The 24,101-nt window shown below is 44.6% G+C and overlaps 2 protein-coding genes across 2 annotated transcripts; both read right to left on the bottom strand.

Moving 5' to 3' along the window:
- Window positions 1-18,835, bottom strand: SDR16C5 (short chain dehydrogenase/reductase family 16C member 5). Its single transcript, XM_077876900.1, has 7 exons — window positions 18,684-18,835; window positions 13,677-14,023; window positions 8,765-8,896; window positions 6,118-6,217; window positions 4,236-4,380; window positions 3,498-3,623; window positions 1-1,071 (listed from the first exon to the last, which is right to left on the bottom strand). The coding sequence occupies exons 2-7, from the start codon at window positions 14,007-14,009 to the stop codon at window positions 978-980; spliced, it is 930 nt and encodes a 309-aa protein (XP_077733026.1). The 5' UTR covers window positions 14,010-14,023; window positions 18,684-18,835; the 3' UTR covers window positions 1-977.
- A 1,907-nt stretch (window positions 18,836-20,742) lies between these two features.
- On the bottom strand, window positions 20,743-23,694 carry LOC144300243 (uncharacterized). Its single transcript, XM_077876146.1, has 4 exons — window positions 23,296-23,694; window positions 23,085-23,126; window positions 22,777-22,894; window positions 20,743-22,621 (listed from the first exon to the last, which is right to left on the bottom strand). The coding sequence occupies exons 1-4, from the start codon at window positions 23,522-23,524 to the stop codon at window positions 22,594-22,596; spliced, it is 417 nt and encodes a 138-aa protein (XP_077732272.1). The 5' UTR covers window positions 23,525-23,694; the 3' UTR covers window positions 20,743-22,593.
- Window positions 23,695-24,101: the final 407 nt, after the last annotated feature.

Raw genomic sequence — 24,101 nt, 5'->3', positions numbered from 1 at the left:
TGGCAATTAACGTATTTTTTTTAATCTTCCTTTTATAGTTAATCTCCAAATCATGAAAGCAGTTGGCCAGTTCATTAAACTGTAGGAATACAATAGGTCTGAAATGAAGGCAGCACAGATGAATGCCAATGCATAAAACTGTCCCATTTGGTGGAAAACTACAACATGAATCTCAACCTGAAATACTAAATTAAACATTTGAAACTAACCACATGAATATGTTTTCAGACTAATAGGCAGCAGTTCATCTAACGCAGTGGAATGTCATCTTCAGAGTAAGAAGTAGCCATTCTTTGATCTCTTCTAGGAAAAAAATGCTCCTGTTTAGAATTTGGCATAAAATCACCTCCTACTAAGTTCATTCAGTGAATGTGCAGGAAGACTCCCTGACACAGTGGCACCTGATATGCCCTGAGTGGGACTGGCACTGAGTCTGGGAGTACCCAAGGCATGTAGAATTAAGCATTTGTATGGCTGCTTTGGGAAGAAGGCCATGGGATGCTGGCATATCCTACGCCAGGTGGCACAGTTTCAAAAAGGCCAAAGCTGAGAAGAAAAGTGATGGGGAACCCAGAGCTATGGAGTGCATTCTAGCAAAATACTCATCCATGCTCTTCACCTCTCACTGTTCCCTGCTGCAAGTCCAGGGAAAGCCGCCTGCTCCATTTGAGCCACCTCCCCAATGGCTAAAGTATAGGGCAGCTCATGAGAGACAGGATTCTTTTTCTCACACATCTGTTGCAAGCAGAAGTGACAAAAGCAGGCTATTTTTTTTAATTAAACAAAACAAAACCCAACCAAAAAGCAGATACGAACATTATTTTCAAAGGCACTGGTTGAAAATACTAGTCCAGAGAGCAGAAAAAGAATGGTACATGTAGTTTCCAGATATATTGTTGGACAAAAATGCTTTTCTTCATTGAAATAAGAATTATGGAATGCTGGCTATCAGATGACATCAGCCACTGAGTTGGTCTCTACTCTTTCTTGTTCTTGCCAACAAAGCCATCCATTATATTCAAGGCACCCATATAGTCAGCCACAAGCAGTGATACCTTGACAGGCAGGATACTAAAGAGAAACAAGAGAAGTTTTCTTGGTTATTATTATCATGAAAGCATCTTACCAACTCGGTGGAAATGCAGTGTCCCTGACTTGTTGCAGATGAAGTCACTGGCATACCCACACAGTAGTAGGGGGCTTGTCCACTATCGGGGGAGGGCACTGGCCTGGGGTCTCTATATGTCTTCTTGCTTTCTTTACGTTTACTCAACTCACTTCTCACATCAGTTTCCAGAGCCTCCCTGCACTATGTGATTATTGATGGGAAGCAGTGAAGTCTTGTGGAGTGGGAGGAGCCTGGCTTGAGTCCTAGCTTCATCACTTACAATGCCATCCCAGGTACATTACTTAGTTCTCTTGAGTCTGTTTCTTCTGCTGTAAAATGAAGCCATCAAATCTCATTTTCTGGGACTCCTGTGAGGAATAGATAGGTCCCTAGACCTTTGGCAAGACCCAACTAGGACCACTCATCTTCTCTATCCCTGCTCACCCTTCCCAACAGAGGGCAGACCCCATTAATCCTGACATTCACACTGCAGAGCAAAGGGAGGCATGGTAAACCTAAGACTTGTCCTCACGGTAAGATCAAGGAAAGGACACTGAGCTCACATCCATCTGCAGGCACCACAGGATGTCACATGTTACTTTTTCCATGGTACCTCCCCTGAGCAACACACTGAAACATCAGAGCTCAACCCGCATCACACCCATGCCTCCCACTCTGGGATTTCTCTTTCTTGCTTTGTTTCTTCCTAGCACTTAAGACTACCTGGCATACCTTTTCTTTAACTTAATTTTTTTGTCTGTTTGTTCTCTGTCACCCACCCCACAAGAAGAAAATCTCCATGAGGGCAGGGACTCTGGTCTTTTTCGTTCTTTGTTGTAACCCCAGATCCTAGGACTGGGTTAGCAATTCGTGGTGCTCACTGGGTGCTCTCTCATGCTTACTGAATGAGTATTTGAAGGAATGTGTGATGTCATCCCCTTTATTGAAACTTCATGTTTCTAAATGGTTCTCAGGAACTATGTAGATCTCTCATTAACCGGGGTCCAGAACTAATATCTTATAAAAGTAAATATAACCTCTATGATCATTCAAAAACATTAGAAAAATTAAGTCTCATGTTCTTTACTGTTGGCATTACTATATCACACACTTCTATCTATTAGGCAATAATAGATGGCCACCGTCCTGTGCACATGCCCGCTGTCCCATAAACTGTGTGACCCTCACTAATCTACAAGCTATTACAAGCACTGACTTTGAGGTTGTAAATGAGAAAAGTGGCCAGGAGAATAAACGGCATGCTCAGACTTAAGAAACAGCTGGATCATAACCCCAGATTTCAAAGTGCTTGTCAGAGATCCTTTACCCTGCCTCCTACAGCCTGCCGGCTGTATCACTCCTGTGCTAGGTGAAGCCGGACCCATGAAAGGACACATGCAGAATTCTGTACCAAGTACAAAAAGAATACTTGTGCCAAGTAGATACAGTTAACTGAAGAGAAGAAGGCATTTCCTTATGCAAGAAGGACAGTGGCTACCAGCCATAATATCTACCTTCAAATAACTGAAGAATTGTTGTCAAGAGGAATGGAATTAGACACAGTGCTAGAGGGCAGAGCTAGAACTGGTGAACATTTAAAGGAGACAGATTTCAGAGCCATGGAGGGAAGTGGGTTGATAATGGAATGTGCTTCCTTGCAAAGCAGAAGCCCTGATTGGGCAGAGGGTAGGGAGGTATGGTATAATTAGATGACCTCTTACAGTCCAGAAAATGAATTGAGATAGTGGATATATGCAGCTGCTCAGCAATTTGGCATTACCGTTCCTATAGCTGGATCCCATGTTCACAGACTGCAGCTGATGGGTCTCAGCACTAAAATCCAATGGGGAGCAGAGGGGGTAAGCAAAGATGCCCTCTGGTACTTTCAAGAGGTGGTTATTATTTTAGTCTCCTGCCTCCAACTTTTTAAGCCATCTTATGCTTCAAATTTATCCTCCACTGCCAGTTTCACCCATACCAGAGCTTCCTGAAATGTTTGGCTTTACTGTCTGCCCTTGACTTGGGGGATCTGTACTCGAGGAAGCGTGGACACAGTATCTGTTCCAACATGATTATTCTATGATGCCCACAAGAAAGACCATCTGTCAGGGGAAAAAAAAATCACTTCAATCTGTCCACAGATCATTCACTAAACCCACTTGTCTCCAACAATAATGCAATAGTAAGATGGCTGGAAGGATCCAATTCCATCTTCTAGACTCATGGGAAGCACTGCAACTATGCAGATTTGAGACTGTGTCAGCAAACTCCCACAGGAAGGGATCAAAGTTCATTCATTTGACAGATATTTTTAAAGGGGTTCCTCCTGGTAGAAGACTAAGCTATTGACTGGCTCATTGGAGAAGTAACAGGAAGTTGATATTGTTACCTTTTCAAAAACATCACAAACGATATAAACCTTGGTACATATAAGTACACTTTCTCTTGCAGGATGGCATCTACTATCTTGTCAACTACATATTCTGGTTCCAGAACTGGTAACAGAAAAGGACGGCTAAGGAGTAAAAACAAAAACAAAAACCCAAGTTAATAAATTCCTAAAAAAAAAAAATCTTACAAATTAGGGATAAAAGAAGCTTAAGAAATTATCACTTACTTGCCTCTTTGACCTATTTCTATATATACTCCTTTATCATCAACATGCTAATAACAACTTTCCTCTGAAATGGCACCTGATGATTCTAATTAATACACTGGTGTTACAATATGCATATACTTGAAACCATAGCAAGCAACTTCCTGTCATCTCTGTGAGAGGCAGACTTGGGCATTCATGCCCTTTCAGGGATTTTTCAGTCCTTCCATGGAGTCGGCCAGGGAAGGGGGCAGAATGTAGTTTGGTGGCAGAGAGAGAACGCTACAGCCAGGGATGCTGGGGAGGTGGTCAGCACATCTGGCCTCGGGGTGGTAGGAGCTGGACCCAGCCTTGATAAACCCATCCACGTTAAAATCAGTATCTTAAACACAAACACATCTGAAGAAGGAAAAAATTCTGAGATCTCTTATAAATCAGGCTAAGAAACGTTAAAAAAAATAGAACAAAATAAAACAGGTGGTTAGTCATTTCTAAAAATGCAGTTTCTCTGAGATCAAAGGACATACTTACACAGTTGAACAACCTTCAAACATGCCAGTGTTAATAAAAAATGGGCATACAATAGTGGTTTTGATGCCGTTTAGTTTCTGGACTACTGTTTCTGCAAATATAGATTCAGCAAATCCAAGGGCTGCAAATTTACTTGCACAGTAATCTGAAAAAGGCAAACAACGCTAATGTATATTCTAGAGCTTTTAAATGGCATTACATCAAAGTTTCCTCATGACACTAATACAAATGGAGAATGAGACAATGATTCCAGAATTATTTTGTAGATCTTGGTCTCTGTGCCAAGAGGAACAAGTGGAGAGGAACAGTATCACGTAAAGGTTGGTTGACAAAAAGGGGCAAGTGCCCTCCAGGAGACACCAGGCTTCCGGGCGCCTCCTGCAGGTCACATTGCTAGACATCACTTCCACTCTGACAAGTGATCAGACACTGTGCCAGCTGTTACACAGGGCACAACGTGGGCGTCCAGTCCTTGTCCCACAGACTTTCCAAAGTATCAGGACAGAGAGATACACAGAAGAAGAAATCCATTAATAAAGGCATGTAGGAGTCCAGGCAAGAGAGATCTGCATGGGCTGTGATACTCAGATCAAATTTTCTTCTAACTCTGACTCTCTTCTGCTTGCTGGAGAAAACCAGACTGAGGAACACCAAGCTCTATCTCTTACACGTCTTGAAAATGCAGGGGGAGTGGGAAGCGGCGTCGATGTCAGTTCTGAGCTTTCTGCCTACAATCATACATCAACTAAACAGCTGCATATTGGACTCAAAAAATGGGAACATTTGGGGGAAGAAAAGGCATTTAGGTGGCCTCTGACTTTCCTTTTCCTCACACCATCCGAAGAGGCAAAGGGGCTGTCCTTGCTCTGGCAAGAAGCAGCCACTACAACTGGCAAGAGTCAGGTCCCTAGGTTGTGGTGGGTTAGACACTAGAGGACAGGATCTGAGCAGCTTCTAGGATCACCTGAGTCATTTGGTACGAACGCAGGTCAGTGAGCCCCTGCATTTCTGAGGTTCCCATGAGCAGATGTGGTCCAGGACTCTAGCAATCTGCATTCTAAATAGCACCCTCGCTGATTCTGATGCAGGGGAGCCAAGATCCACACCGAGGGAATTACAAAAATCTTACACATGTTTCTAGGGTGAACAGGGCATGGGAGAGTCTTATATCCTAAGACAGAGATATTGTGCCAGGAAAAGGATTCAGAGGAGCTGCAAATAGACCTGTAGGAGTTCAGAGACCCATGAGGTAACAATAATACCTGGTGAATTCTAAGAAGGATGGAGGAAAGGAAGTTTCACGCACGGGGAGATGTGTATAGATGGGTAACTGTATAGATTTGGGGTGACTGGTGGTTCTGAAAACCCTATTCCTGTAATTGAGGTGAACTGTGCCAAGACCACTGCTATGCACCTTGAGCTTCGAGTCTTCAACCAGTGGACAAGCAGCGAGGATAATTTTAGATTTCTTGGGCTTGAGAAACTTTCTCCAAGCCCACACCAGAAAGAATCTATTTAATGGAAATTTCAGAAGCCAGAATGCTCCTCCTTACCATCCTGATAACAGCACCAGGGAAATTCTGGGGGACGGTGCCTATGCTCATCACTTGTATAAAAATAATTTATCAGTAAGGTCTCTTTCTTTCTTTTTTTAAAGCCCAGGGAACTGCACTGACCCAATGATTCCAAAGTGCATAGTTCAACCTTGTATAAGCAAATCTGATGGGCAGCTTTGCTGTACCATGTTCTCAACCACTTACCTTATTGAGTATGGCTCTTAATTTATAACCCTTTATCATTTGTACATCAAATCAATGCTGATTATTCAGAGCTAAGTAAGATAAAGTCATAAAACTTTTTGCAACTGCTAAATTTCTCTTACCTGCCAGTTTACTTATTCCAACTAATCCAGCTGAACTTGAAATGCAAACCAAATGTCCATGGTTATTAGCGATCATAGCAGGTAGAAAGGACTTACAAGTCTAAGAAGAACAAGGAAGAACTGTTAACATTTTGTACTTTTTTTCAGAAGGTTATATGACCATTCTGATGAAAAGAGAGTCTTTCAAGTTCATAAAAATACCTGAAGGCACTGGGGTATAAAAATGTAAACATCTGGAAAGTAAGCCTCGTAGTTTGTTCAAGCTCGTAAATCAGTATTTTCCTGGTGTCAGTTCCAATATTATAAAAAAGTATTTATTAAGACTTATATTTAGCTCATATTTGACTTTGAAAAACAATATTCAGACAATAATTGAAGCAGTATTGGAGAATCTTAACTGTGGCAGACACAATCCACAAACCAGTAAGAGTACTTGGAGAGGTATGATTATTTAGATTTACATTGCCTTTCCCACACTCCTGCTTGGATCATATTTGGATTTCAAATTTTTCGGAACATTGTTCATAGGACACACTGATGTTGGCGTCAGTTTAAAAACATCACTTTGTTTTGAAATTCACCTCTACTTTGAATAATGGTTTCTAATTTTTATTCCACGCCAGTAGAGAGGATAGAAGATAGAGAGAAAGAAAGGATGTGTGCTGTGTCTCAGTACTCTAGAGCACCTTCACCTTTGATGTGGGGCCTGGAAAAAGAAGGTAAAGGAGGGAGAAATGAGCTTTGATAGAAGATATATTCTACAACACAGAAATAAGTCTTAAATAGAAATACTTAAAAAAAAAGAAAAAAGAAATACTTGCTTATTTATGTGAATTTGTATTCATGCTTATTTTCAAATTTGAATCATATGAATAAATATGAGAAAAGGGATCTCTTATAAAAGTCAAACAACCTTTGTGTGCATCACAATGACTTTCAGAGAGAAACTAACGCTTAGAGAGAGGTGGAAAATCACAACAGCACAGCATAATAAAGAGCTCCCTGAGTTGTGATGGCCTGAGATGAGTCTCTTTACTTCTCCCTGGGGATGCGTCCCTTAGGAGCACGGTCACCAGGAGCCCTCTGACCCACTAGCAAGTGCCTACTCTATGCAGGGGCTCAAAGAACGTATGTGGATTTGACCAGGAAGAGTGTCCAGAGTGAGGATGATGGGGGCCGGGGACACACCAGCATTTTGGGGACAACTAGAGGAAGAGGGAGACAAAGGAGAGAGAGAGAGGAGAACCAGGAGAAAAAAGAACACAGCAGGAGTAGAGACTTTCGATGAGATTATGGTTTTATCTTAATTCTGGCTGAAGACTCTAACTTCATCCTAATGAAGGAGAGGGATATTTGGGACAAGACACCATAAATCACTTGCAGTAGCTCCTGAAGGTAGGCAGTGGCCACTTAGTTCTGGATCTTTCCATCTTTCTCCTGGAAATAATACGAACACCAATAATACCACCAATGCCAGGACACTTTTGGTGAAAGTAGGGGACAGAAACCTATAAAGTCCAAATAACATTGGACTTCAGTTGTCAAATGAGAGTTGGGCAGGGAGTCCAAGCGAGGAGACACAAGGAGCATGAGGGGAAGCTAAGACGTCCAGGAGAGTCGAAGGAGAGATGTCTCCTTCGTTCCAGGAGAGAACCACCCAGGGCAGTGGGAGCAGGGAAAGGCAAGGGAGGGTAATGCCCGTGGGTGAGGAGGCATGGCAAGACTGGTTTTAGCTAAAGCCAGGAAAACCCAACATCTGTAAGGGGCAGATCACCTTGGAGGTCAGGGGCTGTGCCCTTTAATGCCCACAGCTCCTGTCCTGTGCCTTTTGATGTCACCAAGCATACTGGTACAAATTCTCCTTTCCCTGGTTAGATACTTAGGGAGGTGACTGCAGGTCTTGGTTTGCCCAGAAGAGACGTGATTAATGATTATTTAATAATGCTCACTTTCACTTTATTATATATATATATATATATATATATATATATATATATATATGTATATATATCCACTTTCAAAAGAGTTCTGCCTAGGCAAATTATAAGGTCACCCTGGTCACGCCTAGGCAAATTATAAGGTCACCCTGCTGTCATTTCTGTGTAGCCTTGAGCAAATCTTTTAACTCCCCTGATCCCTTATTTCACGGAGCTATTTTTTTTTTAAAGATTTTATTTATTTATTAGAGACACAGCGAATGAGAGAGAGAGAGGCAGAGACACAGGCAGAGGGAGAAGCAGGCTCCATGCAGGGAGCCCGACCCGGGACTCGATCCCGGGTCTCCAGGATCACACCCCGGGCTGAAGGCGGCGCTAAACCGCTAAGCCACTGGGGCTACCCTCACTAAGCTATTTCAAGGATTATACAGGAGGTGCCAAGGAAAGTATCCGACATAAACTGACATAAGTGATAAGTGACAGTAAGGCCTTGGGACAGTTGTGTCTTTGCAGGATTCCTGAGCAGAGGCTCAGACAGGTGCAGGTTACATCAGATCAAGGGGGGACAACTGGGTAGACTGAGACGAATCGAAAATCAAGACGTCTGTGCTTTAGTTAGGGGCAAATAAAATTTTAAGAGAACTAGAGGAGGGGTTCTTTCTAAATTCAGAGTAACTTTATATTTGTTATAAGAAGAAAGAAATAATTACCCATAAGTGTGCTTTGAAATTCACATCTAAAGCTTTTTCCATCAGCTCATCTGGGCAGTCGAGGAAATTTTTGCCTGTCACGATTCCGGCATTGTTGATTAGGATGGAGATATCGCCAACTTCTTTTTTAACCTGAATTGAATGACAGGAGCAACAGCACCAATGGAGTAATTCTTTACATGATCTAAGTCTCGTCTTCCCATAGCTTTCTATGTTTCTTTTCCTTGTTAACTCAGATGGAGTGTACGCACCCGGCAAATAAAGTATCCTTTATTTTCTTTGCTGAGTTTATAGTGCGTCAGACATCCACGTCTGATGCTCTTCTTATTTTTCCCCCTGTCTTAGGACCATTCCAACATTGCAGGGCCACTACCTTCCTTAACAATTAGAGCAATTAGAGCTATTCTTATACTCGGTGATCAGTCACATTGCTTCAGGCTCTGTGTAAGTGGCAGGTCATTTCAATTATTGTAATAGGACATAAGGCCTTATAGCCAAGTCCTAGAAATCAAGACCCAGCACACACTGAGGCGAGGTGGAGTAGGAAGACACAGAAAGAACACGAAGTTCCTAAACAGGTTTGACGTGGCACAGCTCAGAACCTGTCTGTCCTGCTTGTACCAGCTAGCTGGTTTTCTTCTCCCTACCACACGCTTCTAGGTGTTAAGATATGTGAAGGGAGGATCAGGGGTTGCTGCAACACTGGCCAGAGCAGGTACTCAATGACTTGTAGTTAAGAAACAAGATTTCTGGGTGTGACCTTGGAGCGTTTTGTTTATGGTAAATCTTTAGCTTATAATCTTGGCTCTTATGGTAGAAGTGAGCACAGGATTTTCCAGGATTGGTGACAGGAGATGGTGGTGTCCCTTTGCCTTTCTGTGTTTTGAATTTCATTACTGTGATTTGTATCCTACAGCAGGGGCTCTGTCCCCAGATCAGTGAGAACCACTGGTTGCACTTGCCCTGTGCTCAACAACAGGAAGCTCACGGCAGTACCCTTAACATCTCCAGTTCTCTGTGTGTGTGTGTATATGTGTGTGCACGTGTGCGTGCATGCGTGCACCTCCCTATATGAATGGCACAGGCTGGCACAGGCTGGCACAGAACGGGCTGTATTACTGAAGCTGGGTAGAAGCCGCCACCTCTCTCATCTATGTTGTGGAAGGCCTGGGTCCCAGCAACGAGGGTGATGTGTAAGGTATTTATTAGCCAACTAGATCCGTAGCCTAGGGAAAATTCAGGATGAAATAGAGCCTACAGAAACCCCACATTTTATGACAGAGCTTCCTACAGAAACCCCACATTTTATGATAGAGCTTTCAGATAAAAGCACTGTCAACACTCTGACTTCAAGTTTTATTTGGAGAGGGGCTAAAACATTGAAGTCAAATTCAAGCTGAACAGCAGTCGAGGCTAGAAACAACTAGCTTTACCTGGGGTTAAAATCAGGTCCAGGCTTCCAGGTCATTCCAGGTGTCATGAACGAATCAAGGGAATAAAAGGCACAGCATGAAGCATATAGTCAGGGAACTGTAATAGTGTTGTATGGTGCCAGTTGGTACCAGCACCTGTTGTGAGCGTAACATAACACATGGAACTGCTGAATCACTGTGTTGTACATCTAAAGCTAATATAACATTGTCTATAAACTATACTCCAAAAAAAAAATAAAGAAAGAAAAGAAAAGAAAAGCTGGACAGGGCTGTGGACTGGAAGACAGTACCAGCATCAGAGGCTGATGTCCTAGCTCAATCATGGATGGCAAAGCTGGAAGTTACATCACAGAGAAATAAATAGGTGTGTGTATCCACTGGTGCTTCCTTCATGAACAAAGCATGTTATCATGTCCTTGACAGAATAAACATCAGAATTTCAAAATGGCATCTGGTTTTATTATCCATGGCTTGTATCTTTGCAGTATGTGAAAATTCTATCTTTATGAATCATACTTTAAATGTACTGGGCTAAGTATTTGTGATAAGATTTTTCATGTGAATAATCTTCCTATTGCTTTATCTGTTTTGTACATAGGTTTATCTTTTTTTTTTTTTAAGGATTATCTTGCTCCAAAGTCTGCTTTTTCCTTTTATGTAAAGCTTTGAAAGACATCATGAGTATTCAGCCTCTGCCCTGTTGGGGAAAAAAGGGATCAAGTTCAACTGTAGTTCACTTATATATTTAACTATTACTGACCAGATAACACAATAAAGCTCATCCATGGGATGAACTTATGCTCATAATTGTTTGCAATTATGCTTTTTTATAAGAGACACGGGGTACCATCTAAGGGAAATGATACAGACTAGTTTTTAACTAGTTTTCTTTTTTTTGCATCCATTATTCTCCTCATTGTAAGAATGTGGCAACAGTCTGTTCAACCCTGGATAACAGGTCTAGTGAGATTCCCACAGAAACTGTCCCTGCCTAATGGTAGGGATTCCTCTACAAACATCCACGCTGTAAGAAAAGCAAGAAGACAGCAAATCAGTGTCTAACTTTAAACTGTCCAAGATACTGGGATGCCTGGGTGGCCCAGTGGTTCAGCATCTGCCTTTGGATCAGGGTGTGATCTTGGAGTCCTGGGATCGAGTCCCACATCAGACTCTCTGCATGGAGCCTGCTTCTCCCTCTGCCTGTGTCTGTCTCTGTCTCTCTCTCTCTCGGTGTCTCTCATGAATAAATAAATTAATTAAAAAAATAAACTGTCCAAGATACTAATTTTAACTTCCCAACCACAACTTATTAGTGGTGATGGGCAATAAAGAAAGGTCTGCTAGTGACCACGTGGTTTAAAAAAAATGAAACATTCCTGAAATTTGACCTTGCACATCAGGAAGCAGAAATAAACCTTAAGGTGTTCTCATAGATGTCACAAATAAGGCTTTTTTTTCCCTATTGAATCAATGCAGTCAACTGGAGGTATGCCAAGTAAAATTGATTCTGATTTGGACTAAGGGATATCATTAAATGTACTCAGACACTTCCACATGCCATGGTAAAAGGTATGCCACTACATAGCCCTAGTCTGGTCTTGTGTTCATTGTTCTAAATAATTGCTTACCTAGGATGCCAAGTTCTGAACTTGGGGCCAAACTATGATCTGGGGACACAAGCATTCAAAGTTCTTGGTGTCTGTGGAGATGGCACACTGTCATACCACCCTGAAAAGTTTCACCTTGATCACTGCTCTATGGAATACTTAAAAAAAAAATTCCCAGTACCTTCTCTCTATCCAGAATAAGAAGGGCAAATGGCTGGTTTATGAGTGGAGTTGAGTTTGCTTCCCCTGAATTGAGAAGAGCACGTAATCAATTCTTTTCAAGACCCATAAGTAAGAAAAGCTGAATAATAAGCTGGTAATATTCAATGTTTGACCATTTCTGAGCTAAGCATCTTGGCCAGAACTAAATCACAGATATAGGGAAGAGGCAATTATTTATTTATAGAGTGTCTCATATTAGCTTGCTCAATATTGGAAGGTCATCAGGACTTGAACATGAACCAATTATTGCTTAACAGTGGCTAGAGAAGTTGTTTGCCATCATCATGAGTGAACACATCAGGTGATCAGTGCTTCAAATGCACAGGGATTAATCTGTGAGGTTGGCAAAGGCAAAGACACACCTGCACCTTGAGGGAGGTGCTAGCATGTCAGGTTTCGGTCTCCAGACTGTACTGGGCTGCCAGGGATTGGAGATGGTAGTTACAGATGTATAGCATTTAAAGACAAATTTAAACAGAAGCTACACAATCACCCACCAATGACCTGCCAACCTTACCACTAGGAAGTGAGGTGGGAAGGAGATTTGAGGTAGGGTCTATAAGCTGTGAAAGAGCTTTCCAATGTGGCTGACCTGCTCTTTGCAGGCCAGTCTGGTTCCTTCCTTCTTACTGAATTGGGGAATTCTGGGTGCCACCAAAAAAGTGGCCCAGGATAGTGATGTGCGGAGTACTCATGACAATGAGGGGGGGAGGGGATAGAGAAAATCCTTATGAGGGAAAAGAGGCAGCAACAAGTATGTGCCTCAATGAACTAAGAAAACTCTTTCCACTGCATAGTGGGGTTATGACTTCCTGGAAACCTTCTTTACTCGTGTTGCTGTATCATCACCAAAGAAGCCATAGCAGTTAAGAGTCTTTAGGATGAATAAAATATTCTGATTTTCTTATGACTATTTTAAAAGAAATACACATTCAAATGAAAGGCACTGTGGTATGGTGGAAACAGCTGGATTTAAACTCAGACTGAAATGGGTTCAAGCCTTGACTTAGTTATGTGCTAGCTCTGGGACCCCGAATAGATTATTCCATATCTCTAGGTCTCCTTTCTCCTCCAGGAAGGGGGCCACCCTCTACCTCTTATACTGTAACAGGGGCCGCACAGTCCCTACCGTCCACTGGGCAGGGAAGAGTAGGTCCTCTGGAGTCAACAGACTCAAGGCTGAGCTGGATCTTTGCTACTTAGTAGCTGTTTCTTAGGGGAGCTACTTACCTCCTTAAGTCTTGGTTTCCTTATTTGTGAAATGGGCCTCATAATGGACCTCACTTTATAGGATTATGATATAATATAGATGGGGTGCTTAGTATGGTATATTGTACACAGTGACAATTCAAAAACCCTAATTTTCACTCCCCAATTCTTTTTTTTTTTTTTGAGAGAGAGAGAGAGACAGAGACAGAGATAGCGAGAGAGAGGGTGAGTGGAGAGGAGAGGGAGAAGCAGGCTCTATCCCAGGACCCTGGGATCATGACCTGAGCCTCCCAGGCGGCCCTCCCTAACAGCTTTTAAGTTAAAGGGTGCTGGAGACAGGCAAATCTGCACTGAGCAAGGCAAAGGGACAGAGGAGGCATGCGTGTGGGCGTATCTCTGAGTGCTCACTACCCACGGGGAAGAGCGAGACACAAGAACTACCTGCTCGGCCACTCTGTATATGTCTTCCCTTTGGCTGCAGTCGCAAGTGTAGGCATAAACTCTTGTGGCTCCGGCTTCCCGGGCCATCCTGCACGTGTCCTCGTTCCCCTCCTTGTTGATATCCCAGAGAACCAGCACCGATCCAAGGCGGGCAAATCTGAGGGCCAAGAGCCTTCCCAGTCCGCTCCCGGCGCCAGTGATGAGCACGATTTCACCAGCAACGTTCTTCCGTGGTTTGGGGATGATGGTGAAAACCATAGATTCCAGAAACGCAATCACTGATTTTCCTAAGAAAACGACCAAGTCCTTGGCTGACTTCAGGTTAGAAGCCATGTTGTGGCTGAGACCTATGAGAAAAAGAGACCCACATAAAGACCTCGGTGACTATTCCCTCTGAGTGTGCAGACGACCCAGAGCTCATGCTTTCTGAGATAGTCGGAGAAACTGGGACATGTAATTTAAACTTCCCTCTTGGTGGCAGACTTTGAACTTAGACACAGAGACTGTGTCTTGGCCAGCTTTCATTCACAGCACCAAGCGGGGCTCACATCTGAGTGTTGTACAGGACAGAAACGTTCCCTAACTAGGAGGTGTAACCATGCCAAAGTTTAACACAAAGGAGAAGTTAATTATTTCTCATAGTTAACCTTTCTTCATAATAATCTCGAGTCCTGTTGACTGCTTTTATTATATTGTAATGTTTGTGTGATAACTGCTACCTCTCTGGTTTTACTTTTGTCTCCTTTTAGGTTTGTGGTTATTGTTGTTGTTGTTTTTAAGATTTATTTATTTGAGAGAGAGAGAGAGAGAGTGAGCATGAGCAGGGGAAGGGGGCAGAGGGAGAGGTTGCGGGAGAGAAGCAGACTTCCTGCTGAGAACAGAGCCCTATGCAGGGCTCTATCCCATGACCCTGCGATTATGACCTGAGCCAAAACCAAGAGTCCAACTCTTAACCAACTGAGTCACCCAGGCGCCTCTCTCTGGGTTGTGTTTTTTAATTTGCACAGTTCTTCTTTAATTCTGTGTCACTATTTAAAATCTGACATTCAATAGATAAAGAAGATGTAGGGCAACACGCACGCACACACGCGCGCGCACACACACAGATACCACACAAAGGAATGTCATGCAGCCTTAAAAAAGAAGGAGATCATGCTATTTTCAACAACATGGATAGAACTAGTGAGTATAATGCTAAGTAAAATGAGTCAAACTGTGAAAGACAAGTACCATATGGTTTCACTCATACATGGAATCTAAAAAAAAAAGAATACACAAGTAAACAAAAAGAAGAATCAGACCTATAAATACAGAGAAAAATGGAGGGAGGATGGGGAAAATAACTGAAGGGGAGTGGGAGATACAGGCTGCCTTCCAGTTATAGAATGTGTAAGTCATGAGAATAAAAGGCACAGCACAGGGAGTATAGTTAATGACACTGTAACAGTGCTGTGTGGTGACAGATGGTAGCTACACTTGTGTGCACAGCATGACATCTAGACTTGTTAAATCACTATATTATACACCTGAAACTAATGTAATATGGCATGTCAACTATACTCAAGTAAAAAACTTAAAAAAAAAATCCGAGATTCAAGAAAAAAATGTAAAATCCTATTTGTAGAACACATTCCAAAAGGAGTCATTGATATTCTAAACTTTTCAGTTTCACTGTGAGCGTGGGATACCCCTTCCCCAGATTCTGGGAACTCCATCCCACATCACTGACCCTTCAGCCTTGGGACTGTAGAATATAGGTGAGAGACAGATGAGACCGCTGTCCTGCCCTGCCCCTGCCTACCTGTGAAACCTAGGGCAGGCTACTTGCCTATCTGGGCCACAATCTCCACGTATCTACTGGTCCTGTGACATAGGGTGGCTTTGCAGATGAAATAGGAATGAATGTTATGTGCAGGACCACAATGCTAGCTCACAGTAAGTGCTTTATGAATGTTAGCATGTTTCTCAGATTTGGAGTCCTGCTCACCAAGAAATCACCCAATAGGTTTGCTGAATGAATAAAAGGCCTCCCTTTGACAAGCTCATACAGGGCTATAGTTTACATCCTGTTATCAGTTGCTCACCCTTTAGTGAGAATGAGTTTATAAGATGCTTTACTAAAAGCCAGCTGGGAAAGGGAAGGTCTTATTTCCTACAGGATGAGAAAACATGTTTAGCAGGAGCATCCTGTGCTGGAGGTGGTTGGCTTCTCTGAATGGGGTGTCCAATTGAGAGGCACAGATGAGGGCAGGAGATGTCCTTCATTAAAGAACCAGCAGATTCACTTACTTGGCAGTTTGGTTGAGGATAGACTAGTCACTATTTATGATGATGGGTGGATAGATTCATCAACAGCAGGGCTTGGAGCATGGTGAGACCCTTAGAAGTCACTGTGACCTAAATTGTTGTTTCTTGGCTCATTGTACAGATGGGACTGAAGATCAGTAAGACTATGTATATAGTTTACCCCAGGTCCTGGTGCTAGGTAGTGCAGGGCCAGCTGAGTTCATTTATTATATTTACTGAGCCCTGATGCTGTGCAAGTCTGATGCTGGACATTGGGACTGAGGGAGTGAGCAGCCTCCCATGATCACTGTCTTTGTGAACCAAGGGTCTAGTTGAAGAAACAGACACTGAGCAAATAAATACATCACTACAAACTGTTATATTACAAATAAAACTACAGGGTGCTATAGAGAATAGATGGGAGATCTGGTTTAGATTGGGTGCTGGGGAAGAAGCAACAAAAGAGATTTGGTGGAAGGTGACATTTGAGCAAATGAGGAATGGTCAGAGGTACACAGAGAGAGAGATCTGGGAGTAGCCTGACCAACAGATGGAAGGAAGAGTTTGAGGCTCGAGGTAGTTAAAGCCTGAGAATTAGAATCCTGGTGGTAGGAGGCATGGATGTTTTGGTTAAAGAGAGTTCTTGTGGGGATCCCTGGGTAGCGCAGCAGTTTGGCACCTGCCTTTGGCCCAGGGCGCGATCCTGGAGACCCAGGATCGAATCCCACGTCGGGCTCCCGGTGCATGGAGCCTGCTTCTCCCTCTGCCTGTGTCTCTGCCTCTCTCTCTCTCTCTCTCTCTGTGACTATCATAAATAAAAAAAAAAAAAAAAAAAGAGTTCTTGTGGAGCACTGGGTTTCACCATACTTTGGATGAAATGGCCCTCAAACTCTCTGACATTTTTGCTCGGATTTATTTTCATATAGTAGCTTTGGATGATTGATTTGAATGATTTGCTGAATGTAAAAAAAGGCCTCCCCTTTTAGAAAAGAGCCTCTCAGGCTCTGCAGAATTTGGAAGGAAGGTGCCTTAAAGGGAAAACAGTGGTTTTCAGACTTTCATTTTAAGCACAGTTGAGGGGACTGTGTCTTTAGACTGGCAAGGATGACGGCCAGACTTGCCACAGTAATGGGGCACCCTGGGCACTTTCTCCAGGCAGCAGCCTGGGTGACTCCCAACAGTCCTTCCATGAGAAAACCTACACCAGCTCATCCATGCCCCCTTTCAGGCACACCACTATGCAAGTCCATGCCAGAGGGACAGAGGTCTGTTTCTCTCCTCAGTGGGTTCCAACACCATGTGGATGGCTAGGACTCTCACCACTGACCTGGGAGAAGGTTCTTAATGCCAGAGGCCCTAAACTCCAGCAGCCCACTGTCTCAGTGCTGGCACGATGTAAGACCTAGAGCAACATCTTACCTCTTATTGCTGTCTCGGCCAATGTTTACTAGGTTCTTAAGAGCTTGGCATCCTGAGATCGCCCTCACTTGGGGTTTAGGGTGTCTGTTGGGTATCTGCACAGGTAGTTAGGTGTAGAGATTAAGGTTTGCACTGGAATTCTGGATCTGCCACTGATTTCTCTGCAACGTTGGTTAAAGTTTTCTTTTGTGCCTCTTCTAATAAGAGGATTCCACACTATGCACTGACGGAGGAAATGTGGAAGTGAAAAGATTTAATATGCTTCTCTCTCTGTCTCTCATGAATAAATAAATAAAATCTAAAAAAAAAAAAGATTTAATACAGTCAAGTATTAAGGCATGTAATATGGTCCCTATGTTCCCTTATGAAATTTCTGAGCACATTGGGCAAAGAAAAAGGTCTTCACTGTCCTGCACACAGCTCCCTCCAGGATGTACTGGGTGGGGGCAGGGGTGGGGCAGGAGGAGCTGGGCTGGATTTCAGCACCTGCCGGGTGACACCTCATCTCCATCTCCACCCCTCCTGCCCAGAATGTGGAGGCCTTGCTAGAACCATGCCGGGCACAATGACTATGCATTGGCTAGAGCTATGATTGGTGCTCCTGCATAGGAATGACGATCCCTGCCCATAGGAAGGAAAGATGGTTCTAGTAAGCATACTTACAAACACCTTGTAAATAAACGTAAGGTTTCATTTTAGTGTAAAGACTCTTAGGAAGTTACAGAATATATTAAATTTAATCAGTTTATACACCTCTTTGGGGTCTGCATCCCATTCCCTGACTAGTTCAAAAACTGAACTAACTTGAGGCACCTGGCCAGCTCAGTCCAGCGGGCAGCGACTCTGGATCGCAGAGTCGTGAGTTCAAGCCCCACGCTGGGCACAGAGCTCACTTTGGAAAAATAAAAAAGAAAGAAAGAAGAAAAAGAAAAGAAGAAGAAGAAGAAGAAGAAGAAGCAGCAGCAGCAGCTAAACTACCCTGTGCAGTGTAAACACGTGCCTTCTTCCCAGGCCAGGGCGCACGCAGCCAGTTAGGGGGACGTGAGGAATTGGGGGCGGCGAGGGGGGCAGACGCGCCGGGCAGCGGAGAGCAGGTGCCGCTCCCTCCCGCCCACCCCAGTCCGCCGGCCCGTGGGCCCCCACGCCGGGCCCCCACCCCGGGCCCCCTCGTACCCCGCCCCGTGCCCCCCCCAGCCCCAGCAGTGCCCCCCGGGCGGGGCACCGAGCTACGGGCGCCTCCGGCCGCCCAGCGCCCCTCCCCGCCCGGGGGATTGCGCGCCGGGTCCGAGGTCGGTCACTCACCGAGCGCACGCAGCGTCGCTGCCGGCCCAGGCGGTGTCTGCGGGGGGCGCCGCGTCGCTGGCTCGCGGCTGGGCGAGGTTCCGGGTTTATCTCGGAGGCGGCCCCAGGCCAAGTCCACGGCTGCCGGCTCCGCCCGCGTGGGTGGAGCCGCCCCGGGGCCGCAGCCACGTGGGCCCGCGCTCGCTCCCCCCTTTCCTTTTCTTTCTCCCTCCTCCTTCCTTCTCCTTCTCTTTCCTTCCTTCCTTCTTCCCTCCTCCCTTCCCTCCTCCCTTCCCTCCTCCCTTCCCTCCTCCCTCCCTTCCTTCCTTCCTTCCTTCCTTCCTTCCTTCCTTCCTTCCTTCCTTCCCTCCTCCTTTCCTCCCTTCCGTCTTTCTCCCCTCCCTCCCTTCCCCCTCCCTTCCCTCCTCCCTTCCTTCCTTCCTTCCATCCTTCCCTCCTTCCCTCCCTCCCTCCTCTGTTCCCTCCTTCCTTCCTTCCCTCCTCCTTTCCTCCCTCCCTCCCTTCCCTCTCTCCCTCCTTCCTTCTTTTTCCCTTCTTCCTCCCTTCCTCCCTTCCTCCCTTCCTTCCTTCCCTCCTTCCCTCCCTCCCTCCTTCCTCCCTCCTTCCTTCCTTCCTTTTCCTTCTTTCCTTTTCCTTCCTTTTTCCTCCAGGCCACTAGCCCGGGGATATCCTATCGTTATGGCTGGACACAGGCGCTGGGATTTCAGTTTGAAGAATCATCCCTGGAGTTTGGAAATGTCTGGTATCCAGGCTGCATCCCACATAATTAAATCAGAATTTCTGAGTTGGAAGGGGCCCAGGTATCAGCATTTAAAAAGTTTCCAGGGATCCCTGGGTGGCGCAGCGGTTTGGCGCCTGCCTTTGGCCCAGGGCGCGATCCTGGAGACCCGGGATCAAGTCCCACGTCGGGCTCCCGGTGCATGGAGCCTGCTTCTCCCTCTGCCTGTGTCTCTGCCTCTCTCTCTCTCTGTGACTATCATAAATAATAAATAAAAATTAAAAAAAAAAAGTTTCCAAAGCACAGCCCAGGAGGAGGGTAGGAAAGGAGGCAGGTGCAGGAGTCCTTGGCTGGGGGACAGGGAGCACGCTCTGGGAACCAGGTCAGTTCTCTGCAGCTTGCAGAGCAGGGCAGAAAGGAGGAGTTCCCCAGCAGAATCAGATTCCTGCAGTTGGGATCAAGGTCAACAGCTTCCCTGGCCCCATGGCTGTAAGGAGTGTGGGTGTGGGAACACAGCTTGGAAGGCAGGCGGGGTGCTGGGTCCAAGTGGGTGCGGCACTGGCAGGAGGCCTAGAAGTAGGGGAGGGCGAAGCTTGTTCCAAGGAGATGAGGTTGAGAAAAAGTCAACACTGTACTCTGGTCCAACCAGAGTGTTCACTGAACACCTGTGTACAAAGATCTAGAAGATACAGCAATGCCGCATCTGTCCAGAAAAAAAAAAAAAAAAAAAAAAAGATGTTCGGTTTATTAGCTGAGCCTCTAACGTAGGGTAAATCACTGCTGAAATGCTTATAATACAGGGTGGGGTGTGTTGGATGGCATAGGGAGCTGGAATATTAATAAATGATGGAGTGTTGAAAGAAACCCAGGGAGTCAGGACAAGACTTCCCACCAAAGGTTGGGAAGGACACAGAAGTGGTAAAAGCTCAAAGGAGAGCAGATTAGCCAACTGGTATGTGAGGAATGTGAATTTGTTTTTTACTTGGCTGTGAGAAGGAACAGGTAGGTTGTATACGCCTTGAAAAGTGGGTGGAGGGAAGAGCCTTGAGTGTCATTTCAGCATGTTACTGGTGTTCTGCAAGCTGTGGTGAGTAGAGCAAAGTGCATAGCTGTGCTATCTGAAGGTGAAAGGGGCAGGTGAGCAATCATTGCGTAGAGGCATGTGCTGTGCAGGGCTGGGTGTATGGCTCTGGAGAACTGCAGAGCTTTTGGGAGCAAGGGGGAGACTCACTCATGAACTGCACATGTGTGAAGGTCAGTGCCAAAAGTTCAGAAATAATAGACATCAAACCAATGTATCACTGAACTAGTAATTAGTAAAAGTTTATTGCACACACACCAGGAAGTTTGCAGACTGGGAGCACTCAACCCAAAACATAGAATGAGTCTCAAGGTAAAGCAGCTTATATAGTGACAAAGCAGTGACCGGTTATTTTTCACTGTGACTGGTTGTAATATTAGAGTTTTCTTAAATGATAGGAAATTGGCCAGTGGGTACCACATATCAACCTTAAGAAGCAGTTTAAGCTTCGAGGTATAAGCGAGAAACAACCCAGGTCAAGTTAGCCTTACAAAATAAGCTAAATTAAATTTTGCTCCTATGACTAAACTGGTTTTGTCTACTTGGGGAGTTTTCAATGTGGCCCCTATTGTTTTGTTTTTTGTTTTTTGTTTTTTTTTCCCTGTTGGTTTTTCAACAACAGATATGCACTGCTTGCTCCTGGTGCATAGAATTGCACCTAGGACCTAACTAGTTTTCACAAGGAGAGGTCACTGGAAGGGCCTTCCAGACTTCGGAGACAGAATGGGCCAAAGTGGGGAGGTGGGCACCACCTAGGTGTGGTGAGAACTCTGGCGCAGACTAGTCAATCATGGGCCCTGCTCACACCATGTGCCTGCAAGAGGTCACATGGGCAGCCAATGGAAAACACCAGCCTCTGAACCCTTCATGTTTTTCTCTGAGCAACATTCTGAGCTGTCACTCTTCTTTCTGGTGAGAAGTTCAGGGCAGAGCTCAGGAAAGAAATCTCAAGCATTATCAGAAATCCCATTAAAACAAAATATGAATGTAAAGCAGTGGCAGTTTCATAAATGATGTGATTAAGGGAAATAGAAATCTTTGGGTTCGGAGAAGACCCCAATTTGACTCAAAGTGAGGACTCAGTGGATTGACCATGATCCTGAAAGATAAGAAAGTATTTTTAAAAGGTCCTTTGTGGTAAAGGCTAGGAAAAGCCATGAAATGATGGAAGATGTAGACTAGGCTAATGAACAGAGGAAAACAGGCTCTAACTTCATTCTTAGCAAAATGAGTAGTAAAATGTGTCTTGCTTTCCAAAGTGACAAATATTAGAAAAAAAGAGCATGTCTTCCTAAGGGGGTGGTGTTATTTATACATTGCTGGAGAGCAAGTATGTATCAAGAGCTAGAAAGGTTTATACCTCACACCAAGTTCTACCAATGGGATTTTATCTTTACCAAATAATCAGGTCTCATTTGTTGAGTCCAGGAAGGGAAATTGGCCAATGGAGTCATGGGCTGGAAGGGAGACTTTTGGTTGTATTGAATCCTGTATTACTCTTTCTGGAAATAAGTAGGTCAGTAAAAAACAAGGGATCCCTGGGTGGTGCAGTGGTTTGGCGCCTGCCTTTGGCCCAGGGCACGATCCTGGAGACCCGGGATCAAGTCCCACGTTGGGCTCCCGGTGCATGGAGCCTGCTTCTCCCTCTTCCTGTGTCTCTGCCTCCCTCTCTCTCACTGTGTGCCTATCATAAATAAAATGAAATAAAATAAAATAAAATAAAATAAAAATTAAAAAAAAACAAATGTCAGTTTCTGACAAGTATACACAGATGGCATGCTCTACAACCATTCTTTATAAAACCATGTGTTTTAAGAGCATAGGAAAATACTCTTTACATAATGTTGGTTTAGAAAGCATAGTGTAAGACTAAATGTATGTGATTCAATTTTTCTGGCAATTTTCATTATAATGCATTAGAAATGCTGGAAGTGAGTTCACCAATATCTTAGCATTCTTTTATTTTCAAATAGTGGAATTTTTTTTTCTTTCTTTTTGTATTTTCCAAAGTTTCCATTACATACATATTTGTATTTCCCAATAAAAATGTTTCTTAGAGCATACAGACACAAGAAGATTTCCATGTAAGACGGGAGACTGAGTATATGCATTTATATCCTATTTTCTTCCAAAATTCCACTGAAAAAAAAAGGGAAGATATAAAAATGTGAATAAAAACATAGCAGTGCTTAGAGAAAGAAAGGGACTACCAGTGAGCATGAACTAGAGGTTAGTAAGCAGATGGGTCTCATTTTTAAAAACCAGAGCAAAAGATAGCTTAACCTAAAACACACCTGGGTAAGGCATTGCAGAAAAGAATCCTTCTTCCCAACAGAAACCCTGAGCAACTCCAAGTCAGTAAACAAACAGACCATGGAAATAGGACATGGGGCATCCAGGTGGACAAAGAGTCTTGACACAAAAACAAAACAATGACAGTACTGAAAGGTAATATAGGACAACTATTTTGTGGTTTGGGGCTAGGCAAGGGAACCCCTTCAATTCTTCATTTGACTACATACATCAAAACTGTAAATTGTAAAGAGGACTGGCAAAGTGGTGGAGGGTAGGGTCCTCAGCTCACCCGGCCCCACCAACTCACCTGGATAACTTTCAAAACATCCTGAACACCTACAAATCCAACCTGAGATTTAAAGAGAGAACAGCTGGAAGCTACAGAGAGAAGGGTTTTCACTTCTAACAAGGTAGGAAGGCAGACAAAGAAAAAAAGGAAAAGAAAAAGAAATAAAGTGGGGGAGGGGCCCCATGACTAGCAGGCGAAAGGGGATGGGCCAGAGGCGGCTGTCCTTTACCCCAGAGGCTGCTAACGGCCAGAGGCGGCTGTCCTCCGTTCTTACGGAGCGGTGGTCCCTGGGAGCGCGGGTCCACAGGGCCCGGATCCCAGGGCGCCGGGCAGACACAGCTGCGGATCCTGCGCTCCCCGGGACAGGCGGAGGTGGGGAGGGCACAGGACAGCGAGGACGGTCCTGCCGCCGGGTACCCCCAAGCTGTGCAGATCAGTGCTCCCCGCCCCTGGAGCATCCAGGCCAGTGTGCACTGGGAGCTGCGGTGGTTACTGCGGGAGCTGACTCCAGGGCTGGAGAGCTGGCCGCCGCCAGTGGTGTTGTCCCTCTTGGTGTCACCCTGTGCCTGGAAGGGTCAGGGCCGCCAGGGAACAGAGGCCTCCCCGGGTAAACAGCTCCCACTGAGCTGTGCACCTGGCAGGGGGCGGGGCAGCTTCCCCAGGTGCACACACCTGAGAATCAGCACAGCAGGCCCCTCCCCCAGAAGCCCAGCTGGAAGCACAGGGAAGAGCAAGTTCTTGACCAAGCAGCACTGGAAAGCTCCAGGACTGAGGGGAAATAGTATTTAGAACTAGAGGGTCCCTTTTTCCCCCTTTTCATTATAACTCATTTTTATATCAGGTTAAAAATTTCCAATATTTTTTCTCTTTTCCCACCTAAACTATAATATTTTACCAACTCTTCATTTTTAAGTTTTTTCCTTTTTGATTTTCATATTTCTACAATTACATGTCTTTTTTTTTAAGATTTTATTTATTTATTCGTGAGAGACACACAGAGAGAGACAGAGAGAGAGAGAGACAGAAACACAGGCA

This window comes from Canis aureus, chromosome 28 (genome assembly GCF_053574225.1).
Source record: "Canis aureus isolate CA01 chromosome 28, VMU_Caureus_v.1.0, whole genome shotgun sequence".
Classification (NCBI taxonomy): domain Eukaryota; kingdom Metazoa; phylum Chordata; class Mammalia; order Carnivora; family Canidae; genus Canis; species Canis aureus.
Note: the sequence above shows the minus strand (reverse complement) of the source record. Positions and strands in the feature narration are given on the sequence as shown.